Source organism: Lissotriton vulgaris, chromosome 2_1 (genome assembly GCF_964263255.1).
Source record: "Lissotriton vulgaris chromosome 2_1, aLisVul1.2, whole genome shotgun sequence".
Lineage (NCBI taxonomy): Eukaryota > Metazoa > Chordata > Amphibia > Caudata > Salamandridae > Lissotriton > Lissotriton vulgaris.
The window spans coordinates 32,139,529-32,162,101 of record NC_141687.1 but is presented as its reverse complement, the minus strand read 5'-3'; the positions used below and the strand labels follow the sequence as shown (position 1 = coordinate 32,162,101).

The following is a 22,573-nucleotide window of genomic DNA, read 5'->3' as shown; positions in this document are numbered from 1 at the left end:
GTGCGGGCGGGGGCGGGCGGGCTTTGTATGTATGTGTGCGTGCGTGTGACTGTGGGGGAGGTGTGTGTGTGTGAGCGAGTGTCTGTGTGCCTGTATGTGTGTGCATGCGCTCGCCTGTGTGTGCGTGCGTGCATGCAGAGGGGTGGGGGCTGCCTGCCTGCGTCTGTGTGAGCAAGGGCTGTGAGTTACTCTGCGCATGCGCGGGAACTCTGCGCATGCGCGGGTCAGACGCGCGCTCCCGCGGTGAAAACTGCGAAGGAAGACGCTCGTGTCAGATTGGTGTCCACATTCCTAATAACGGGCCACAATAGGTCTGAAGCAGACACCTTCAATGCTCACGCATTGAGGGTAGGTCTGCTCGACCTAAAAAGCAATAGAAACCATCAGTAAAACAGAACCCAGGCCTAGGTCCATTCTTGTTTTGCATCCTATCTACCTCTTTTTGTAAGAGAGACCAAAAAACAATGAACAACCAATCAGATTGGCATCACCCCTTGGAACCCTCCTAAGAGAAGCTCAGAACCACAGTTTCTTCTCCCGCACGTTGTTCTAGGGAGTCTCCACTGAGCTCTGCTGAGTTTTGTTCGTGGAACTTGATTTCTACAGCTTTTTTCAACAGTTTTTCTTCAAATTCCTTACAAATTGAAATGGAAGCGTTTCTGTATTTGGTGCCAGCACAATGGACTCCATCCTTTTAATTCAGAGCTGCATGAAGTTCTTCCATACATTCTATCATTAGCAAAAGCGGGTCTGGCTCATTCTTCTATCACGGTTCACCTGGTCGCGATGTCTCGCTTCAGACGAACGTCTGCAGGTCCCTCACTCTGGTCAGCAAGGATCATTAAACAGTTTCTCAAGGGACTTTTCAGAGTCTTCCCTCCGGTCAAGACTCCTCCTCCCCTGTGGCATCTGGACTTGGTTCTGGCCCGGCTTATGAAGCCTCCTTTTGAACCTATTCACAAGGCAGAGCTGAAATTCCTCTCCTGGAAGGTGGCACTTCTTCTAGCTTGGACTTCAGCTAGGCATGTGGGTGAATTGCAGGCTCTCACTATTCAAGAACCTTTTCTCTAGTTCAAAAAAGAACAGTGATTTTAAGGACTAAAATTCCTTCGGACTTTCATTTCAATGAGCCGGTATTTCTCAAGACTTTTTTCCCTCAACCGGCTACTCCGGCAGAGAAAGCACTTCACTCTCTGGACATACAAAGATGCTTAAAATTCTATCTTCAAAGGACTAAAGACTTCAGAAAGTCTTCTCAAATTATTGTATCTTTCAGCGACCCTCGTAAGGGTTTTCCCCTATCCAAACAGGGTATCGCACATTGGATTACCAATGCTATCCAATATTGTCACAAGGCAGCGGGCAAACCCCTGGGAGGTCGAGTCTGTGCTCATTCCACGAGGGCGATTTCCTCTTCTACAGACCTCATTGCTGGAGTTCCTCTCCAAGAGATCTGAGGTGCAGCGACTTGGAGCAGTACACATACGTTTACAAGACATTACTGCCTGGATGCAGTGACGCAGCGGTCGGCCAAGCAGTCCTGAGGAATCTTTTTCAGTAGTGGTGAGCTTTCCCTTTCCTCCCTCCTTCCATCTTACTGTGTTATCAGCTCTTGCACATTTTTGAACGTCATATGTTACGTTTTCTTAAGTTTTCCAAGTATATTTTTCACTATTGGAAATGTCTTCATGGGGAACATGCTGTTGATTTGTTCTTGGTTTTATAATGGTCATGGTTCCAAAAATGTGCTGGTAAATGCCAGCTGCTCTGATACAAAGCATGGGAATCTATGAAAGTTCCAATACTGGAGTAAGAAAACAAGTTACTTACCTGCACATTTGGTTCTCCAGTATTGGAAACGTTCATAGATTCCCATGCGACCCACCCACCTCCCCGGGGAAAGCTCAGCCTCTTCCATATTCAGTGTTGTGGTTAGACAACGGCTACGAAAAATCTGAGGTTCTGAGCTTCTCTCAGGAGGTTTCCAAGGGGTGAGGCCAATCTGATCGGTTGTTCATTTTCTTTGGTCTCTTTTACAAAAAGAGGTTTATAGGATGCAAAACAAGTTTGGACCTAGGCCTGGGTTTTGTTTTAGTGATGGTTTCTATTGCTTTTTTATATATACCGGGGAATCCCATTCCGACGACTGGGAATGATACAAGCATGGGAATCTACGAAACTTTCCAATACTGGAGAACCAAATTTACAGGTAAGTAACTTGTTTTCTTTTCGGCCTCCAGAGTGTCAGGTAGGAGGTGACTGATTTCTCATTGATTTCGAAATAGGCAGCCGTGGCCAGAGTCAAATTCCTGGTGAATTTGGGGTCTTGGAGGTGCCAGTCGTTATTAGGTGGTGTGCTGCATGTTGTGTTGGCATGTCCCCATCGTTCTAACCACACAGGGGAGTGATCTGAGATTCTTCTGGCCAGGTGTCTCACCTGGGCCACCTTAGCCAGGAGGATCACTTGAGTAAAGATAATAGTCTAATCTGGAAAGACTGTGATGAACCCCTGACAGAAAGGTGTATTGGCGGTCTGTCTGGTGTCGTGTATGCCAGGTGTCGGCTAGTCCGAGGGCAGTGACACAGTTAAATAGCTTGGGGTCTGAGTGGGTCGAGTGGGCTTGAGATTGCTTGTCTAGGGCAGGTGAGAGTAGCGGATTAAAATCCCCACCAAGGAATAGGACCTCCTTTTGGTGGCTGGAGCAGCACCTCGTTCAACCCCGGGAGAGTAAGGCGATGAAGCTGTGGAGGAACATAGACAGAGCACAGATTCATCAGAATCCCTTCCCAGGTGTCCATTTGCGCCATGTAATTTCCTTGGGGTTCAACCCAAACCTTATACAAAATGAAGGGGGCAGAATTCCTGATCAGGATACCCACCCCTCGTGAATCAGTGCCACCATCATATAACCTCCCCATGTCATTGCTTTGCATCTGTTACCTAATAAGTGTGTTTCTTGCAATAATACAACTTCGGGAGTGTTTACAAATAAATTGGTGGACCATACTCTGCTTGATCTTCTTGCCGAGACCGTTCACATTCCATGACAGGATCGAAAATCGAGATCTGGTATTAGGTGGGAATGACATGATGTGTGATGAGAGAAGAGGCGTTGGCCTTCTCGAAGTAGGAGGGGCCCAGGAAAGCAGCATCGAACCATTCTTTGTTGCTGCTTGTAACCGCCGCTTTAAATAACCTATCACAACTAAGGGGACCCTGCAACCTGCTACCCTGCCTGGTGGAAACTGAACTACCCACCCAACCCCAACTGGCAAGGTGCCTGTCGCCACTAGAAAAAAGAAACATGTTAGTCAATTAACAACTGGGGGGGGAAGTAAGTGACCAGGACAGCTCCCTGCCGCTGTGAAGGGCCTAGTATTGGGAGGAATTAGTCTTTCCCAAGTTTATGGAGTTGATAAGTTATGTCCACGGCTGTTACAGTGTTATCTTATCCGTTCATCTGCCTACATGCCAATTCCCCCACCCCTTATTGTGAACACCAACATCGCCCCCTCGCACCTCATAGACCATCACATTTGCCTATTATGCATAGACCCCAGTAATTTTGATCAGTAGAGGTTCATATCTATTTCCCGGCCCGATTCAGGGGCCCGGCCAAACTAGAGCTTCATCAGGTCGCCTCACTTTGTCAACGATATTTTCTGTATCACCTCATGGTGAGCGATCACTGGTAAATCCACCCCTCCATCATTGTACTTTGGGCATGGAATCTGCTGTCTGTTCCTGTCCCCCGCTATGCGCTAGCCCTCGCGCCACTCCATAGCCAGTTTGAAGGAGTCCAAGAACCATGTCATCCCCTCTGGTATTACTCTGAGTTTAGCTGGGGAGAGCATCATGTACTTGATTTCACGCCTCTGCAGCTCATGTTTGACTTCCATGAAGCTCCTTCGCAGCTGTTTTTTGCGGGTATATTCGGGATAAAGGGAATCCGTAGTTCCCTCCAATTTCTTCCCCTCTTTCCTTTAGTGCGGAGCCGCCCTAGGACCAGTTCACCTTCACAGCCTCTCAGGTCAGGTGCACAATCAGTGGCTCCGTAGGCCGGGCACGACACGCAGCTTCCCAGCCGGCGGTGTGGATGGATCTCCGGGCCTATCATGCCCGCTGTTCTACAGGAGATGGCGGCCCACCCTGCTGACGGTGCTCCCTCCGAGGCGAGGACGCATCTCAGGGCTGCTCGTACGGTCCTGGCTTCGACGACGCCAAAGCCACCCCCAGATAGCTCCCATACCAAGGCGGACGCACTCCAGGCATCCGAGGCCGCGGCTTGTCACTGTGACATCCTCCGCCTGGATGATAAAGTTAGGGGCACCATGCAGGGACAGATTTTTTCTCTGATGAGATACGGATACTTGCAGGATTATGGGACAAGAGTGGTGCGGCCAACGGAGCTCGCCTAGCTTGCGTCCACCATATTCTGTTGCTGGCCACGCCCCCGGCAAGCGATCAACTAACTTCAATAGGCTTTTTGCACTGAAAATTAAGACAGAGGCCACTTGGAGTTAAAAACAGAAGGTTAGACTAAAGAAAGCAGCCAATTATTTGAAGAAAAACCAAAAATAAGGGCTTGACAGTTTTTCTACCACAAGCTAAACACGTCTGACTTCTTTGATAAAAGCCAGGCAGTTAAATACTGGCTTCACTTCGGGTACCGGAGGTGCTAGGGGCATTTATGGGGGCCTCATCTAGAGGCAAAGGAAGTTGGGTCAGTACTTCCTGTGCACTTAATAAAGCACTAAGCACAAGCAATAGACCCAGAAGGCTATTTGTGTGTATCGTTTAGTGAAACGCCCGCTATAACAGCCTTTTAGCATTCAGAGATGTCAAATTTCAGTGATGTCAGTTATACTGACTCCTTCCACCATTAAAGAGATAATATTGTTCCTTATCCTGAAGCCTGGAAAGAATACAGCACTGTGTTATTCTACAGACATCTTGTGGTGATTAACAAACTTGTGACAAGTCCCTGCTTCAATAGTGGCAGAGGTGCTGCCTCTTCATAGAGAATGATCGGGTTGAACTCATGCAGAGCAGACAGACGCTCAATAGCAAAATGAACATTATTGTCAATAGAAGCCACGGGGAGAGTCAGCAGAGCTGACAAGGATTGACGCTGAGAAGAGTTTGACTGGGTGAAGTAGAACTTTTAGGACTTTCTAAATATGTCCGGATCTAGAACTGGCGAATAGTTTGAAGGCCGGTCTTCACTGGATCTCCAGAGACGAAGAGGGTAGAACCACTGCTGGACAAGGAGGCATGCCCTCTATTGTTCATCTCATCAAGGGGATGATTTTCCAAATCAGACTTAAAATCCAGGTTATGTAATTATGGTAGGGGAAGGCTTCAAAGCAAAATGAATGGCCATGCCAATCAGTCCTTCAACTTCCGTTCCTGAACTGCAGGGGAAATGAAGCAGATGCCCTGACATATCAGGATTCAACAAAATTCTAGACAAGAAATAGTAAAAATCCAGGAACAACAGAAGCTTTTGTGGACAGGCTGAGTATTCACTGCTTATCATAGCTGCACTGTCTTGTTTCAACACACTTTGCGCCAAAGTTGGAACTGGGGAAAGCCAAGAAAGAGATTTTTTTTTTTTGGATAGACAGAAAACCCAGGGTACCAGATAAACCTTTGGGGGATAACACACCCACATTTCACTCAGTACCATAGACTTCTTACCTGCAAACTTGGAGATTTAGTAGGTTTAAAGGGCAGGGACAGAAGGAGGAAAAGTACAGGGGAGGCAGATTATCAGAAAACTTATAAATGCAGCGAAGCGTTGCAAGTCTTCAGGGATCTTCAGTCAAATGCAAAACAGACCCAAGCAGATCTATGTATTGGTATTTGTATAACGTGGCCCTTGTCAGAAAGCAACAGAGCTCTGAATATGGAGGGAGAACCCAAGGTCAGGCACAACTGTAGAAGAAAAGTAGAATATACAAAACAAATACATACAAGTGCACGTAAGTAAATGCAGAAGGTCTGTGGCATCCAAGAGGCAGCACCTGGATTAGAGCTTTCAGAAAGAACAAAATGCTGGAAATGCCTTTTCTTTTTAATTATGAATATATATTTTCAAAATGTTCCTTGAGATCAAAGGCTGAAGTTACAGCGATGCAGAATCACGGTAAACAAAGCGGTATGTGCTATGCACTCTGATCATTTACTCTACCCTCTCCTATCCCCGCTGAGCTTACCCTGGTCACTGCCTCCTCCCCTTCCCGCTCAAACATCCACATTCCTGTCTAGTGTGCCAGAGGAAGGATATTTTCCCGTTGTAAATGGTGTAAGACATCAGCTCTTAACCTTTCGACTTCTGTAGACCCCGAACAATTCACTACTGGAAGCCGGGGACCCCATCTAAACAATTTCTACTATTTGAACCTCAAAATAATACTGAAAAATACAGACACTGTATACCTCAAACAAATACATAAATTGCAAAGAATGCTAATTTATTCACAAACAGAAAATTTGTGAAAATCGAAATTTTAATTTAATTTTTTTAATGGGCATGAGAAGCTTTTCAAAATTAAGTTTAATTTTTAAAAGACAAAGCAATAAGCTAGACTCTAGCCAGGCTCTAGCCCATCACTTTGTCTTCTTTGCTCGTAGAGTACGCTCTCTTTTCTATGGCACACACCAGTGCTTCTTCAATGGAAGCTACCAGTCGTCTGACCTAAATATACTTTGCTGCATTGATACTGTACCCCACAAATCAAGATAAGGATATAAGGATACTAACTATATTTTTATCTTCCAGTTTCAAATTGCTTCACACCTTTACACAACGTTTTAAAACTTTCAGTTTTCAATGTTGCTTTTTTATGTATATTTACTCTTTTTATCTGGTAATATTATTTAATTTTGGTAACTTTCTCAGTAGGTATCAGAAACCCCCAGACGTTCGCAGACCACAGGTCAGACTCACTGGTGAAGGTAAATTACTTATTTACTTTGATAACATTGATCCAAAGGATTTTTCAGCCGTTTTAAATGAAAGTAAAATAGAGGGCGATAAACACGCATTGTAAATCTTGATCTACCACTGTCTGAACTCCAGCAGCCCAAGCTGAGCAAGACTCCGAGGTCAGAATGGAGGTGGGGTGGGGCCATACAGGGGGCAAGAGGCTACATTTAATGAAGACATCAGTTTCTGGAGAAAGCATAAAGATAATTGATAAAGCACAGAAAATATAGAAACACAAGAGTGATATAAACAAAATAAAAGCCCAGAAATGAATGAATACAAAGAGAAAGATCCAAAAGGATCACCCGGAGCCCTGACCACTGCAACATCCACCCCACTTGCCACATACTACGCCTGCTCTACCCGATGCTCTACTTATAGCCCCCGCTTCCGCTGTCCACACCGTGGTGTGTGGGTGCGCGAGGAAGGACCAAGATGCAGAAGCAAAGTAAACCCACTGCAACACTCTGTCTAGTGCGTTATCCACTCTCGTTTGCTGCCTCAAGTAACCACTGTCTCTAGCATCTGCCGGTCAGAAGCACGGACAGCATCTTCACAGCCTTCACTCTCCTGCCCGCCCCACAGAAAAACCTCCACAATGCACTTCATCGTTCACTGAAACATTCACCATCTACTGAACCTCTCCAATGTCCTCCTAACCATCTATAGCACCGTCCCTCACCCACGGTTTATTTATATGGCTATCCACAGCTCACTTCACCCTCTAGTGCACACTGGAGCCTTCCAGGTGAATGCTCTCTCATCTATGCATTTCACACATTTCCACCCAATGCCTCCTTCCTTGTCTGCCTCATTCCCCAATATCTTCTACGCCACCCCTTCCACTGTACCCTATGTCCAGCCTCCATTGCCCATGCATCTGCCCCTGCCACTGGTACCCTTTTGTACCCAACGTTTCTGCTCTGCAAATGTAACCTCCAGAGCCAGTCACCCTGCCCAACCACTGCACCCCCTGTTACTCTCTGCCACTTCCCCTGCACACTGAGCCCTCCACTGCATTCTGCACTTTTTTTCCATTAACTGCACCAGGCTCGTCTCTTTTCCATAGCGTCGTCTTCTGATGCTGCAGATCCCCAGCCTTGCTCCGTCCTATCCGTTGCACTCTGCTGTTGACAGCACTCCACCATCTCCACGTCAGTCTCCAAGGGGAACCTCTGGTGTCCACGGCTTCTTTCTTACAGCAATCCACACTCTCTTAAGCACCCCCCATGCAATGCAGTCTCTTTACTCTGCACCTTCCCATCTCATTTATTTCAGTGTTTATTGCATCTGCTTCTCCCCAAACCACTCATTGATCTGCTCCCTACACGTGTGTGGCTCCTGGTAGATACAGGTACAATCTCTTACCTGGATGTCTGGGGTATGGAAACGTTGTTCTGTACAGCCAGTGCCACGCTGTCCCCCTTCTGGAAGATCATATCGTAAGGGCCCTCGCCGAACATCATTGCGAACAGGACGCAACCTAGAGACTGTGGCCCAAACAGAAAGATTCAAACGGAAACAACAAAAGGTCAGGCACAGCCAGACAAACATGACATGAAGATTAAAGTCAATATCACAGTACACTACTGAGGACTAGAAAACAGATTCAAAGCGATAAGAAGATAAAAAGGCCTTGAAACAGATCAGACTGATCACATGACAAAGAGCACAAACCCCAAACACCCTGCTGTGGCAACTCATCATATTTCTAAACATAACTTACTTTTAATAAAGTAATTCATTTTACACAAATCTATTTTTTTAGTGCTGTAAATAGGAGAAGTTATTACTATCCAATTTACGGTACTCGATTGACTGATCTTAGAAGGGTGAAGTATGGAAGGTGAAATCCAACTTACAACCTTTATTTAGAACGACTCCAGTCACTGAGATTAATTCAAGCAGTCCATTCATTGCTTGCTCTTTGATGTCCTAGACATCTCTGCTACAGAAAATATATATTCGTGGAGTCCCAGCAAGTGACAAAGACCTGCAATAGAATATCTTCACTGAAGGCACACTTGTTTAATAATTGTTCTGCCCGCCCAACTGCTCATCTTTTTGCATTCTTCACTCCTGACAGATAGATCGCTGTATCCTGTGCTAGAAGACCATGCCAGATGACTGGTGCTTCCCTTGAGAGGGCACGTGAGAAACCACCTCAGGGGGTAAAAAAATCAACAACAAATTCCACAAGTTGGCAGTTCTATTTTGGTATAACGCACACAACACCTGGACAACCTTGTGGCAAAGATATACATCAGACTAGAATACCTAGGGGTCTGGTGCAAGCAGTACCCAGAGCTGCTGAGGCCTTATCGGGGTTTTGTCAAAGAGCCTTGAAAGGTTTCTTTGACTGTCTATCTATCATTCCTCTTGAGCGTTTTCCTTTCTATATGCTTTTGACAGACAACTCAGAAGGCCGTATGATGGCTAACTCCTCAATCGCAACCTGACCAATTACATCCGTGATTTGAATCAAATCATGTGAAAAACCAGGAGATGTATTACACAGCAACAGCAAACGCAGGTGACAGACCGCACCAGACCGGTTTTAGACTTCAAGTCACGAGTGACCATTACCCACCCAGAGGCTGTGCTTTTCTTCTCCCAGTCATGCATCTACTCGGTGGATTGTGAGCCACTGATCTAATATGCTTAGCGCACACCTTTTTTTTAGGACAGCATACAAACGAAGGCTACAGATAGTCCCATGTTCACTGGAACATACTTTCCTTGATGTTCCCGTCTTGAAAAATCACCAGCTCTACGAGCCGGAGGGAACGAAACGCTTGTTGGCTGTGGCGGTTGATGTGTAATGGAAAGCCAAGACTGTCTGCTGGTCATTAGACCAAAATCAAGTCCCCATTGAAGAACGAACAAGGCAAGATCAGGAGTGGTTATGGCTAGACCAAACCTCTCACTACAATGGCTCAGCAAAGCCATATCCCACACAGGAGGGATTTCAGTTTATTGAACTTAACTCATTTTACTGGAATCATTCCACCCATAATCCACACATGACAGGACCACAGCACGCAGGCCCACATTCCAACCGACAATACATGAACAGTATTGGTTTGTCACAAATAAGAATTTATAAGGAGGCTTTGCGTGCACTGCTTCAGGGGGTGCCCGTCCTACAGCTAAAGCACAGCCCAAATCATTTGCCAATCTGGCAAGTGCTTTTTTTCTCTGGAGCCACTAAAATAAGGCTTTAAACATGAAATGCTGGTCTCTTTCTTTCTTTCTCCTGAGATTAGAAACATTACAAAGACTTTCTGTTGAGCCAGGAAACATCCCAATATTTGGCTGCCGTGTTACGAAGGTCAATAGAGGTCATTTTGTGTAATGAGGAGGCAGATTTGCAGGCTGAACTGCCAGCCCCTACGCCCAAGTCTTATATGTAGGTGCATGCGTAACAGAAAGCTTTGAAGACTTGGTAACCCCTCCAGGCTCTGCCCCTCGCAGTGTACACAGATAAAGTTAATATGAATAGTCTACACCAATGTCTCTTCTAATTTTAGCCCTACCACGCTTTTGTTCCTCAAATCAATTGTTTCATAGCTTTCTTCATCCGGCTCTGGACATCTGTCGGGGGTGCTCACTTAAAAACTGTGACAAGCTGTAGCATGGCAGCCGGACATTGCCAGAGGAGACGCAAACTCTTTGGCAGTAACCTCTATTGTGCTGACATATTTAGTCTTTCTAACAATGTAGTATTTCAGTTAATAGGGAAATCATCATAGAATATGGCTCCTTTTGGCTTTGCCCCAAGTTTTAATAAGTCAGAAAGATGTCAGATGCGGCTCACTGTTGGCCCACTTCCAAAGATTTCATGATTGGATGACAAAGTTTTGTTCTGCTAGGGAACTGTTGTATTCCTTTATGGAAAAATTAGAATGGCTTAATTTAAGTACGGTTTATGGCAGGATGAGGGGATTACAGAAAGCGCTCGGCTGCTTGAGCAAGGCTGGCTGCTCGGTTTTATTTCCATTATGGCACAACTGAATTCTGGCAGATTGTTTTTAGATAACTGCTAAATTATCTGTCGCAAAAAGATGGGGGGACAATGGAGACAGTCTTCATGGTAGTATTATAATAAAGACTCTGCGTGGACAACCTGTCCGACTCATTCTTCGAAATCAACCAACATTAGTGAATGACATCAGAACAAATAAGATGGTCGATATACGAAAACCAATGTTGCAAGTGAAACTGGGGAATCCGGAGATGACAAAGGAACGGGTCACAACACAAGCCACTTGAAGTCTAAATAGGTGGACTTGTCAATACACAACATCTACCAAAATCGATAAACGTCATAACGGCGTGGGCACGATACTACATGCATTATGAAGCGTAAACATTTTAGTACTTAAAATAGCAACAAAAAAAAATTATAAACTGTTTTATTAATGAAAACATGGACAACAGCACAGCAATGCATTGACAATACGGCATGCATTCGATGAAAATGTACATGAGCTTTATACATGTATCAATATTACATTGAGGACATTAACAGCGATTACATCACGATCCCCCGCTCAGAGGTGGTCCTTTAACAGAAAGACCATTGTCAAATTTCAAGTTATCACGTCGCATTTCAACTGTTGGAGACGCACATACACCACCTCAGTATTTGTTCCACATACCCCACTTGCGGTCCCACTTCCTAGGGCATCCCCTGTGTTTAAAGACATATTTTTCGGCTATCATGGCTCTATCCACGTCAACCGCCCAGTCACGAACAGTAGGCATCACTCCCACAGAATAGTAGGCATCAAACCCACAGCCCCCAGTTCTGTGCGATGTTGCGCTTCGCGATGGCCCATCCCAACGAGGCCCATGTTTTCTCGGTCTGTGTAAGGTCAGTGGCGTGCCATACATTGAGTAAGCAGAGTTTTGGAGTGGGCATCAGTGTCTTATCTCCGGCCCTTCCCATTTGTTTAGTGATGGCCTCCCAATATGCTCTAGCCACTGGGCAGTCCCATATGATGTGAACAATGTTATGTTATGTTAATTTGCTCTTGTATAGCGCGTGTACACCGACAGGTCTCTTAGCGCTTTGTAAGAAGTAAAACACAGTCAAGGCGGGATTGTCTCCATGGTACTGAAAGGTCTTAGACTGTATCTAATGCTTCCATAAAAAGAATAGTTTTTAGCGGTTTCCGAAAGGGAAGAAGACGGGTTCTTTACGGAGAGTAACGGGCAACTGGTTTCAAAGTTGTGACAGAAGGACCGAGAACGCTCATCCCCCTTTGGATGAGGGGCTGCATCGTGGGCAGGTCAGCCGGCCGGCTTCTGCTGAGCGCAGCGCACGCCCTGTCACATATTTGAGTAGGAGTTCTATTATGTACCATGTGGCGTGTCCGAGTATAGCTTTCTGGGTAATGCACAGTCCCTTAAACTTCGCTCTTTGCTTGATAGGCAGCCAGTGCAACTTGTGCAGCAAGGAAGTGGCGTGAGTTCTTCTGGGCAGCCTGAAAATCAGCCTGGCTGCGTCGTTCAGTACCACCTGCAATTTGTTAGTGAGTTTCTGGGGGAGCCCGACATAAAGCGCGTTGCCGTAGTCAAGTCTCAAGACGATAGTTGCGGATACAATAGTTTTCAATGACGAGACTGAGAGACAAGGAACCAGTTTCCTCAGCTGTCTTAGAAGACCTGTGCATGTTTCGACCACAGAATTGACTGGATTGGTCATAGAGAGCTCAGAGTCAATCTTAATGCCCAAGCTTTTTGCAACGGGTGCTAGGCTGGGAGTGGCCCCCAACTCTTGGGGCCAGAAACAATCACTCCAGGGGTTGTTTTTTGTTGAGATGGCTAGGACTTCAGTTTTGTCTGGGTTGTTTTTAGGGAGTTGGCAGTCACCCAGTTTACTGTGAACCTGAGGATGTTCTGGCTGATTTTTGGGCATGGCCCGAATTATCGATCCTCAGGATGAGTTGGGTGTCATCCGCGTAGTTGAATACTCGGTAGTCCATTTTGGCTAGCGCGGCCACCAGAGATGTAGTTATACATTAAAGAGGAGAGGGGATAGTCGGAGCTCTGTGGGACCCCGCAAGAGATGTTGCCCTTTTCCGATACCTGCTCGCCCAGTTGGTTTCTCTGCGACCGTCCTGATAGAAAGGATTCTAAACATTTGTAGGCCTGCCCCGAATGCCCAGGTCCGCCAGCCGGGACAGTAGTTTTGTGTGGCTGACCGTATCGAACGCTGCTGAAAGATCTAATAAGATCAGGGCGCTTGATTCTTTGTTGTCTGCCTTGATCCTAAGTTCATCCAGTACTGATAGCATGACCAGCTCCATACTATGGTGGGCTCTGAAACCTGCCTGATGAGATTGGAGTAGCTCGTGTTCCTCCAGTAACGCTGAGATTGTCTTCAAGACATGTTGCTCCACCTTCGCCAGGAAAGGGAGCTGGAAGATAGGCCTATAATTGTTTAGCTCGGCCCTATCTGCTCCCGGTTTCTTTAATAGAGGAGTAACTCTAGCGCCCTTCAAGTTTGAGGGGCCCTGGCCAGTCCCCAAGCAGTTATTCAGGAGGGCGACAATCTGGCTTTCCAGGACAGGAAGTGCCATCCTCAAGGTCCTCAGCGGGCAGGGGTCGGCAGGGGAGCCTGATTTAGTGCCATTCATCAGGAGCATCAAAGACCTTGGGTCTAGTTGAGGGAAGCTAGTGAGAAGATGACAAGAGAATGGTAAGGGTGTAGTGAGCTCCAAGGAGCTCATGGTGATGGGGGTGTTTTCAATCTCCAGGAGGATGTCTCTTACTTTCTGGAGGAAAAAGGACAATCGTCTCTTCCTGGCGGCATTTTCAGAGACAAAGGGGATCTATCCATCTGCACATTTTGACTAGGATGCCCGCATCTAAATATACTCGATGGAGGATCTTCAGCTGGCCCAGTTGCAGTCTCATGGGGATGGCCACCTCTCTAGGGAAGGCCAAACCATCACACCAATCCTCTTTCTCGATAACACCCAGGTCCACCTCCCAATGTTGTCGCAGAGGGTGCGGGCGGTTATTAATCAGTTTTTTGTACGTGAGGGATATGGCTTGTTTGTTCATGGGCTCTAACAATAGCCTATCCTCCAGTGGAGAGGCATCAGGAAGTGGCTTACCCTTTGGCAGCACTGTATTGAGTGGGTGACTAATGTGTAAGTATTGGAATGTCTCGGTCTGTGCGAGCTCGTACTTCTTCTGGAGGTCTGCGAAAGTGGATAGTCACCCAGAGTTCCACATATCCCCAACAATCAAGATGCCGATCAGGTCCCATTTGTCAAACCCTGGGGAGGCACTGAGGCGTTGAAAGAACTTGGGTTCCCATAATGGTGTAGCACGAGTAATTCAATTGTGCCAACCCATTTGTTTATTAACCCTATGCCAAGTTTCGATAGTGCGAGCAGCAGGTCCAGAGAGATTTAACTTTTGGGGGTTTGTATATAATGAAGAAAAACCAAACCGAACACAGGGAGTCTATGAGCACAACACGAACGGCTCAGCTGCTAACACCCCTATCTGTGAGTATTAGGGATGCCCTCCTCCTGCAGCTATCGCAAATCTCAAAGAGCACTTCAAGTATAAAAAAACACATCAAAAAACTAAATTAAAATAGAATTGGTCGACAAGATCCATAACCATCTGAACGTGGATAACCATCAAACAGACTCAGTGATCAGTCCTATCATCTGGCTGTTCCACTTGTGCATCGGCAGGTCCCTTGATCATCGAGACCTCATGCCGCACATTAATGGTACCAGATCTGGTCCACACAAAACTATGAACCGCCCTATGATGGCTGATTTCTGATGGTTAGAAACTAAATTGGAAAAACAGTGACTTGGAAAAACCTAGTGACTTAAAATAGAGTGCTGTGTCCTCAAAAACTCCAGCTGTATGGCTGCGGGTCATTTTATATTGTGTGACTATACTGAAGAGGTAGTTTTGCATAGTTACTTAGACTAGAACTTGCAGAAAGCATTAGAAGACACGGTTGAAGTGGATTGGTGGTCCAGTGCTTGGTGTACCTTAGTCACATTCACAGTTATAGATTTAATTGCTCTACATCATGGCAGAAATTAGTGGTATCGCGTACGATGATACCATGTATCAATCCGTACTAGACAGCATGCCCAGTGTTCTTAATATAGCCCCAACAATGAGTAGTGGCCCGGGAGACGAGTGGGCTAAAGTTTTGATTCTTAAAAAGTCACACTCACGAACAATGGTACACGGGATAGCAATGGCGGAATATTTGAGGGCCAGTTGTGCACCTCCAGGCTTAATGGTCTCTAATGCACCACGCCTAATCCTACAAGATAAGGCGTTCTTGAAAGATTGGTCGCTGATAACCTGGAGGTGCACTAGAGACTGGCTTAGATTAATTATCAGCACAGCCAAGCGGTTAGCCGATGATATCCTAGTTCAAATTCAGATTTTGGAGTCCGCTATTAGAGCTACCATTACGCCCGTTCTGTTGAAAAAACAACAGGAAAAATCTAATAAAAACTCAAATGAATTCAAGGACTCCATTTTACAAACTAAACTCGATAAGTTCAAGAAGGACTTGTCCAAGTTTAAACATGAGCGGGTTTACCCGTATACGACTGAGCTATAAACAACCAGAGTTTAAGAATAATGGTAAACGTTATGGTTCTAATTACTCAGGATCAAGTTCGGATGAGGACGATGGAGGTAATACTTCTCCCATCCAACAGAGAAGGAGGAGGAGAGGGAACAGGAGTTTTTATGGCAGGAGTTTTTATGGCAACCACTCCCCAAGTCAATTTCAACACTGGTGGCCTCCGACACCATGGGGATATCCTCCACACCATCAGGCCTACCCACCACCACCAGGTCATTTTCAAGGATTTCCTAATACATACAACACCCAGTCTTTTTTAGGGTTTGGCCAACGCAGAACGCGGGGAAGGAGATGCCCCATACAACATACAGGGGTTCACTTGCAAGACCAGACAGGTCCCTATGCAGGGACTCTGAGCCAAACAGCCAAGAACCTCCAGCAAGCGGGACCCTCATGGAATCCAACCTAGTTGTGAATTTGTCAACAAAGGTTTTGAGTGAGACTGAAGAACAAGTGTTGAACAAAGGCTTGGGCTTCGTGATGACAAACATTGGAGATCCTTTTACATTCCAATGTGAACTGAGTCAATTTTCTAGAAAACTGAGGCTCCACTACTTTTTTATGGACAACATTGGAGATCAAGATACAGCCATGAATGCGAATACAGGATTGAAAACTAGGTCAAAATTTCAACCTCCCGTACATACTATTCCTCCAAAGGTCCTGGCGTTCGAGGAAGCTGTAAAAGATGACATCACGAGACTTTGGAATACACAACAGAGATCCTTCAAAAATCTATCTATCGGGAACAGAACAGTAGGCCTGAACTCTATATCTGAGGATCCATCAATAACGATAAATCCTGCAGACAAGGGTGGCTCTATCGTTATCTTGAACACCACAGATTACAGATCAGAATGTCTACGTCAACTGGGGGACAGACAGGCTTAGTTACCATTAAACCAAGATCCGACTGCAGATTTAATGAAACAGATCAGGACCCTGGTAGAGGAAGTGTCAGCAGAAGGTTGGATCACTCCGAATGAGGCCCCCTTTCTAACCACTGAGTACTCAGTCATGCCGTATTTTTACATTCTTCCGAAGGTGCACAAGTCTCAGAGACTACCACCCGGGAGACCTATTATCTCCGGGTTAGGTTCGGTTTTGGAACCGTTATCCACCTCCGTGGACTTTTTCCTAAGGCCCATTGTTCGAACAATGCCCACTTACCTCCAGGACACGAAGGACGTCCTTAGAGTCCTTCCAGACATTGAATTCAATCCAGATAAAAATTTTCTGGTTTCGTTTGATGTGGAGTCTCTGTACACTTCTATCCCCCAGGATGAAACTCTAGAAGTCGTTACATCCATCCTGGGGGAACATGTGAGAGACACCATCACACCGGTACCTTTCATTATGGCTTTGGCCAAGCTGGCCATGAAAGAAAATGTCTTCCAGTTTGAGGACACTATCGATCTTCAAACCTCTGGGACGAGCAAGGGCAGCGTCTTTGCGCTAAGCCTAGCGAACCTATATGTGCATCAATTTGAACAGCAGCACGTCCTCACACCCACCAATCCATTCCATGCTTCCATAAGGTGGTGGAAGCGGTATATAGATGATATTTTGGTGGTGTGGAGGGGTACTGAAGAATCCATCAAGGAGTTCCACGTTTGACTAAATGGGAGGGATTGATTTTTGAAATTTACTGTCGAAGCACATAAGGAAAGATTGGCTTTTTTGGGCCTCTCCATCTATGTAACTTCTGCAGGCTTGCAGAGCGAACTTTATAGGAAGCCCATGGCCAGAAATTCTTTGCTTTTATATGAGAGCCATCATCCCAAGTCCCTATGGGACAATCTACCCTCTGGACAGTTTCTTCGGGTTCGAAGGAACTGTTCAAATACTGAGGATTTTAGAAGCCATGCTAATAATCTGAGAAAACAACTATTAGACAGACACTACCCACGCTCGCTCATTAAACAGTCCCAGAAACGAACAAGTAATAACAATCGGGAAGCTCTCTTAGAACCCCCAGTTCATAAAAGCCCCACAGAGAGATTGACCTTTGTCAGCACTCTCAGTACCAGAAGCAATCAGATCCAGAAAGTAGTTCGGAAGAATTGGCGGATATTGAATCACAGCAAGGATAAGATTCAATTGCCCCTGTTTGCCTTTAAAAGATCGAGTAGCATTCGAGACCGCCTAGTTCATACTCGTCCCAAAGAGATTCCTAAGAGAACAGTAGGCACCCTTTGGGATTTGCCCCCTGTCATCGGGCATCATCCATGCGGGAACTGCTCAGTCTGTCCCCAGACTAAACATACTACCGAGGTTGATATAGGGACTGACAGCCATGGTTACAGATTCAATTCACAAACTGTAACACCAACAAGTTAATTTACTTACTCACATGTCCTTGTTCAATCCAGTATGTGGGCATGACCACATGCATGGTTCGCATCCGAATGTCAGAACACAAAAGTTATTTTCGTTGTAAAAAAGCTCTGACCAGTCTTATCAAACATTTTCTGGAGCAAAACCATGAGGAGGCTGATTTCTCGTGGACTGTCCTAGAGAAATCTTTCATACCGGCACACATGACCAATATCTCCAGGTTTTTGTTCGTTAAAGAACAGAAATGGATATATAGGCTCCAGACTGACAAACACGGATTAAACAATAACATACCGTGGAGTACACTATAAGGTCCGAAATTTGATCGATGGTCAACAATTGGGTACTCCATTAGACCATAATGGTTTTGAGAAAGATACTGCTTGGTTGTGAGATAACACTCCAAGGGATACCTCTGTTCTGGTCTTGGAGGATTTATCCCCAGTGGTCTGCACACTTTACATGTGGGTAGATAGTTTGGGAAACGGGCATGTTTTGTGTTGTAGTACATGCTGGTAAGAACACTTTCACATGTACCCATATACTAATCTATGTAGGGCACATAAGTGGAAGAGAGAGAAAGCAAATGATCAGTTTCATTCATATAGTTACATATACCGGTCATTATGAATGAAAAGATATGGCAGCAAAAGTAAAATGGGAGGCATAATGTGAGCTGCCACATTGCCGGAACGACGTGGGGCAGGCGTTATCCATCGCAATAGTACTTATTACTACTGAACAAGTTAAGCGTAGAAGGACTGATAATAACTAGATCGCTGCAAGTAATGGAGTTTCATGCTATTAGTTGAACTGCAATTTAAGGTTGTGGAAAGGTGTGTCTCATTTTTAAACGCGCATTCCGAACCAGCGTGTGTGTAGACGCGCTGCGCAAGAAATAATTTTAAAAATCGCCGAATGTTGTAAATTGTGTTTTCGTACTTCTGATACTCTGTTTTTTAAATTCATCCTAACGCCCACACACTTGCACCTCTAACTGTGCCTTCACCGCTTGTAGAGCGGACTACTCTGGGTTTGTAGTTGCTACTCGAGACGCCGGCCGCCATCTTGGGGCAGTCTCACTAGTCAATTGTGCCACTACTCTGAGCGCTCTAGTGCTCAGCTTTGATCACCAGGTGAGCCTGTATTTAATGCTCACACCCCCCCCGCGCAGCGGAGACGCGCAGCGGGAGCGCCTGACTCTCGCCTGAGTCAAGCCAGAGTCTGCCCGTCTGCGCCCGTCAGCGCTAAGGAGGCGCGAGAGGTGGGAGTTTCAGTTCATTTCCCCGGCCGTCCCCCAAATCCCCTTGTGTCAGGTATGTCACGTGAGTTCCTACTATCATTTCGCGGTCCCCAAGCCCCCTGTCATCACTCCTTGGCCTTACACTCCTGGCATGGTCCGTTTCGCTGTGCCCACTGTCATCAGACCCTAATGCACGACCTACCCATTGTGACACCTACAAATTCTACTTTACTTCGAGGCGGGCTAATTAATGCACGCTCCTTAGTAAAAAACGCCCAGAACGTCTATGATCTAATTACTGAATCTCAACTGGACTGTCTTTTCATTACAGAAACTTGGTTGAAGTCGTGGTGCAACCCCTCCTTAGCTGTAGCACTACCTACTGACTTCCACATCCAACGTCTGGACAGACATGAACAACGAGGAGGGGGACTCGCAATCATTTATCGAAACACTTTTAAATGCTCTATAGAAGAATTGACTGACATCAAAGATTCAGAAGCATTGGCTTTCTCTTTAGCAATCCATGATTCCCTTGTACTCTCTGGAGCTCTTATCTATCGTCCTCCCGGCCCTGCTTCTAAATTTCTGGACTCTGTCGGTGACGTGCTCAGTGATTTAGCTCTCAGGTCCTCTAACTTTACGGTGTTAGGTGATCTCAACCTGCACCTCGAAACTCTAAATGATCCTGGAGTTAGTTGTTTCTTGGACACACTTGAAGTGTTGGGCCTTAGGCTTGTGAATTGTGAACCCACCCACCAGGCAGGACATCTATTGGACTGTATCTGCTCTAATCTTCCTACGCTGATAACTACATCTCCTTGTCCTCAGGTTTGGTCAGATCACTTTTTTATTCCCTTTTCTATAGCTGGGATCCGGAAACCCACAATAAATTCCTCAAATTGGAAGGATAAATCCCACACGAAATCCACCCCGGACTGGAAATCGTTAGCCACGAGAGCTGATATTGCCGAAATACTTAAAGATAGGCTTCCTATCCCTGTTGACTGTACCTCTCCGAAGACTGAAGACTGCACCTCTTCAGACTATCAGATCTTTTGTGATTGGATTGCTGATGTGGGCATGTTGCTTAAACCATCTAATAAGGAGAACTCTAAACCTAGAATTAAGAAAAATGCCCCCTGGTTCTCACCAGCTCTTAAGTCTGAACTAGGTGAAGTAAAGACACTAGAACGAAGGTGGCGCCGTAACTACGACATCGCTGCTCGCCACGTCTACATTGCAGCAAGACGGAAGTACCACGCAGAAATAAAACTAGCAAAAAAATCTCACTATCTACAAGCCATTTCCTTAGCAGGTCAAGAACAAAAAGCAATCTTTGGGATTGTTAAGAATTTTATGAATCCTTCAGCTCTATCGCAAGAGATCCCTCCATCCCAAGAACTCTGTAACGCGATATCTGATTACTTCGACAATAAAATCCTGACTATCACCAAGACATTTCCTTTGGAAAACACTACGATAATGGATGATCAAGAGATAGTGAAGACAACTTCCCCCTTCCGTCTTGATGAGTTTATCCCAGTGTCTCTAGAAGAAACTGCCAAAGCTATTTTGGCCAGTAAATCGGGTTCCCCCTTTGACCCCTGTCCCCCTCCAGTGTTGCATTACTTAATAGAGATGGTCAATCCTACTGTCAACAAAATTATCAATTCCTCTCTAGCAACTGCAAATATCCCCAATGACTGGAAACTGGCAGCTGTTAAGCCACTCCAAAAAAAGGCCCTTGCAGATCCCACCACCCTCTCTAACCTACGTCCTATTTCCTTGTTGCCCTTCCTATCTAAGCTGACTGAAAAGTTTGTCAATAATCAACTGACTAACTTTTTGGAGAAGAATAACGTTCTCCATCCCAATCAGTCAGGCTTTCGGTCAGAACACTCTACCGAATCAGCTCTATTATATACTGCTGAAACTTTAAGAGCAGCTATGGACCAAGGAAAACAGGCTGTCCTGATCCTACTTGACCTGTCGGCAGCCTTTGATACCGTGTCCCACAACATCCTATTGGACCGGTTGGCTGCCGCAGGGATAGGAGGACAGGTGTTGGCCTGGTGTAGGAATTTCCTCACTGACAGACGCCAAATAACAGTGTTAGGCCCATATCAATCTGAGGCTAAAAACGTCAGCTCAGGGGTGCCACAGGGCTCCAGTCTGAGCCCTGTCTTATTCAATCTATATATGACACCCCTGATGAACTTGATCGAGTCATTTAGGATCAGTTCTATTTCATACGCTGACGACACCCAACTGATTTTGGTGCTGGACAAAGAACGGCCAGGTGCCGAGGAAGACCTTAGGGACTGTCTTGCAGCAACTTTTAAATGGATGAACAACAACCATTTAAAGTGCAACGCCGGTAAAACGGAAATTTTACCTATAGGGACAAACAACCCTTTTTCCCCTATAGCATGCTGGCCATCAGATGCTGAAGTGCCACCTAATACAATTGTATCCGCCCGGAACCTGGGCATAAAATTTGATAACAAATTATCCTTTAAACCCCAGGCTATAGCAGTAGCAGGCATGTGCTTTCAAATTATTAAAGCACTCAGGAAGTTCTTTGACCTTCTACCCCTCTCGGCCAGGAAAACAGTTGCAGTGGCCTTAATTAACTCTAGGCTAGACTACTGCAATGGACTCTATGCTGGAGCAAATAAGATCGTTCTCCACAAATTGCAGATGGTCCAAAATACGGCAGCCCGTCTTGTACTGCGTCTGCCCCGTAGATCGTCAGCCTCAACAGCCCTGAATACTTTGCATTGGCTGCCAATTGGGAAGAGAATTTTATTCAAACTTCTCCTAATTACTTTCAGGGCCTACCACCAACGTGGACCAACCTACCTACAGAAGGGGTTCAAAAGATACCACCCAGCGCGTTGCTTGAGATCCACAAACCAGAACCTACTTTCTACACCCCATTTCAAACTGACCACTAAAGGTGGCAAATCCATCTTCGTTTTGGGAACTAAGGCCTGGAATAAACTGCCCCTCTCCCTGCGGTCTTTTTCTCAAGAAGCCTCCTTCAGGAAGGCATTGAAAACCTGGATCTTCTCTCTGCCTGATGCCGTGTGCCGGACCCTGGTGTAATGTGTGTGAAGAGATTAAGACATCTTTTTCCTTTCCAACTCTCCATCTGAGTTGTGTAATGCGCCAAGATACTCCTTGGAGTGGAAGTAGCGCGGTAGAAATGTCCATTACATTACAATAAGGACCTGGGCATGCACACACACAGATCAGAACTACAGCAGGGAACAGGATGACGTTACCTTGTAGTCCTGTCTTTTAATCTGACACAAAGGTCAAGCAGACTACTAAGCAGCTGGATTA

The 22,573-nt window shown here is 45.8% G+C and overlaps 1 protein-coding gene across 3 annotated transcripts in view; it reads right to left on the bottom strand.

Moving 5' to 3' along the window:
* STK16 (serine/threonine kinase 16) overlaps nucleotides 1-22,573 on the bottom strand; it is a 291,111-nt gene that overhangs the window by 33,433 nt on the left and 235,105 nt on the right. For all 3 annotated transcript variants that reach the window (XM_086954379.1, XM_086954378.1, XM_086954380.1), the window contains one exon: nucleotides 8,361-8,482. In XM_086954379.1, coding sequence (XP_086810505.1) covers nucleotides 8,361-8,482 — 122 coding nt within the window. The remainder of the gene's footprint in view (nucleotides 1-8,360; nucleotides 8,483-22,573) is intronic.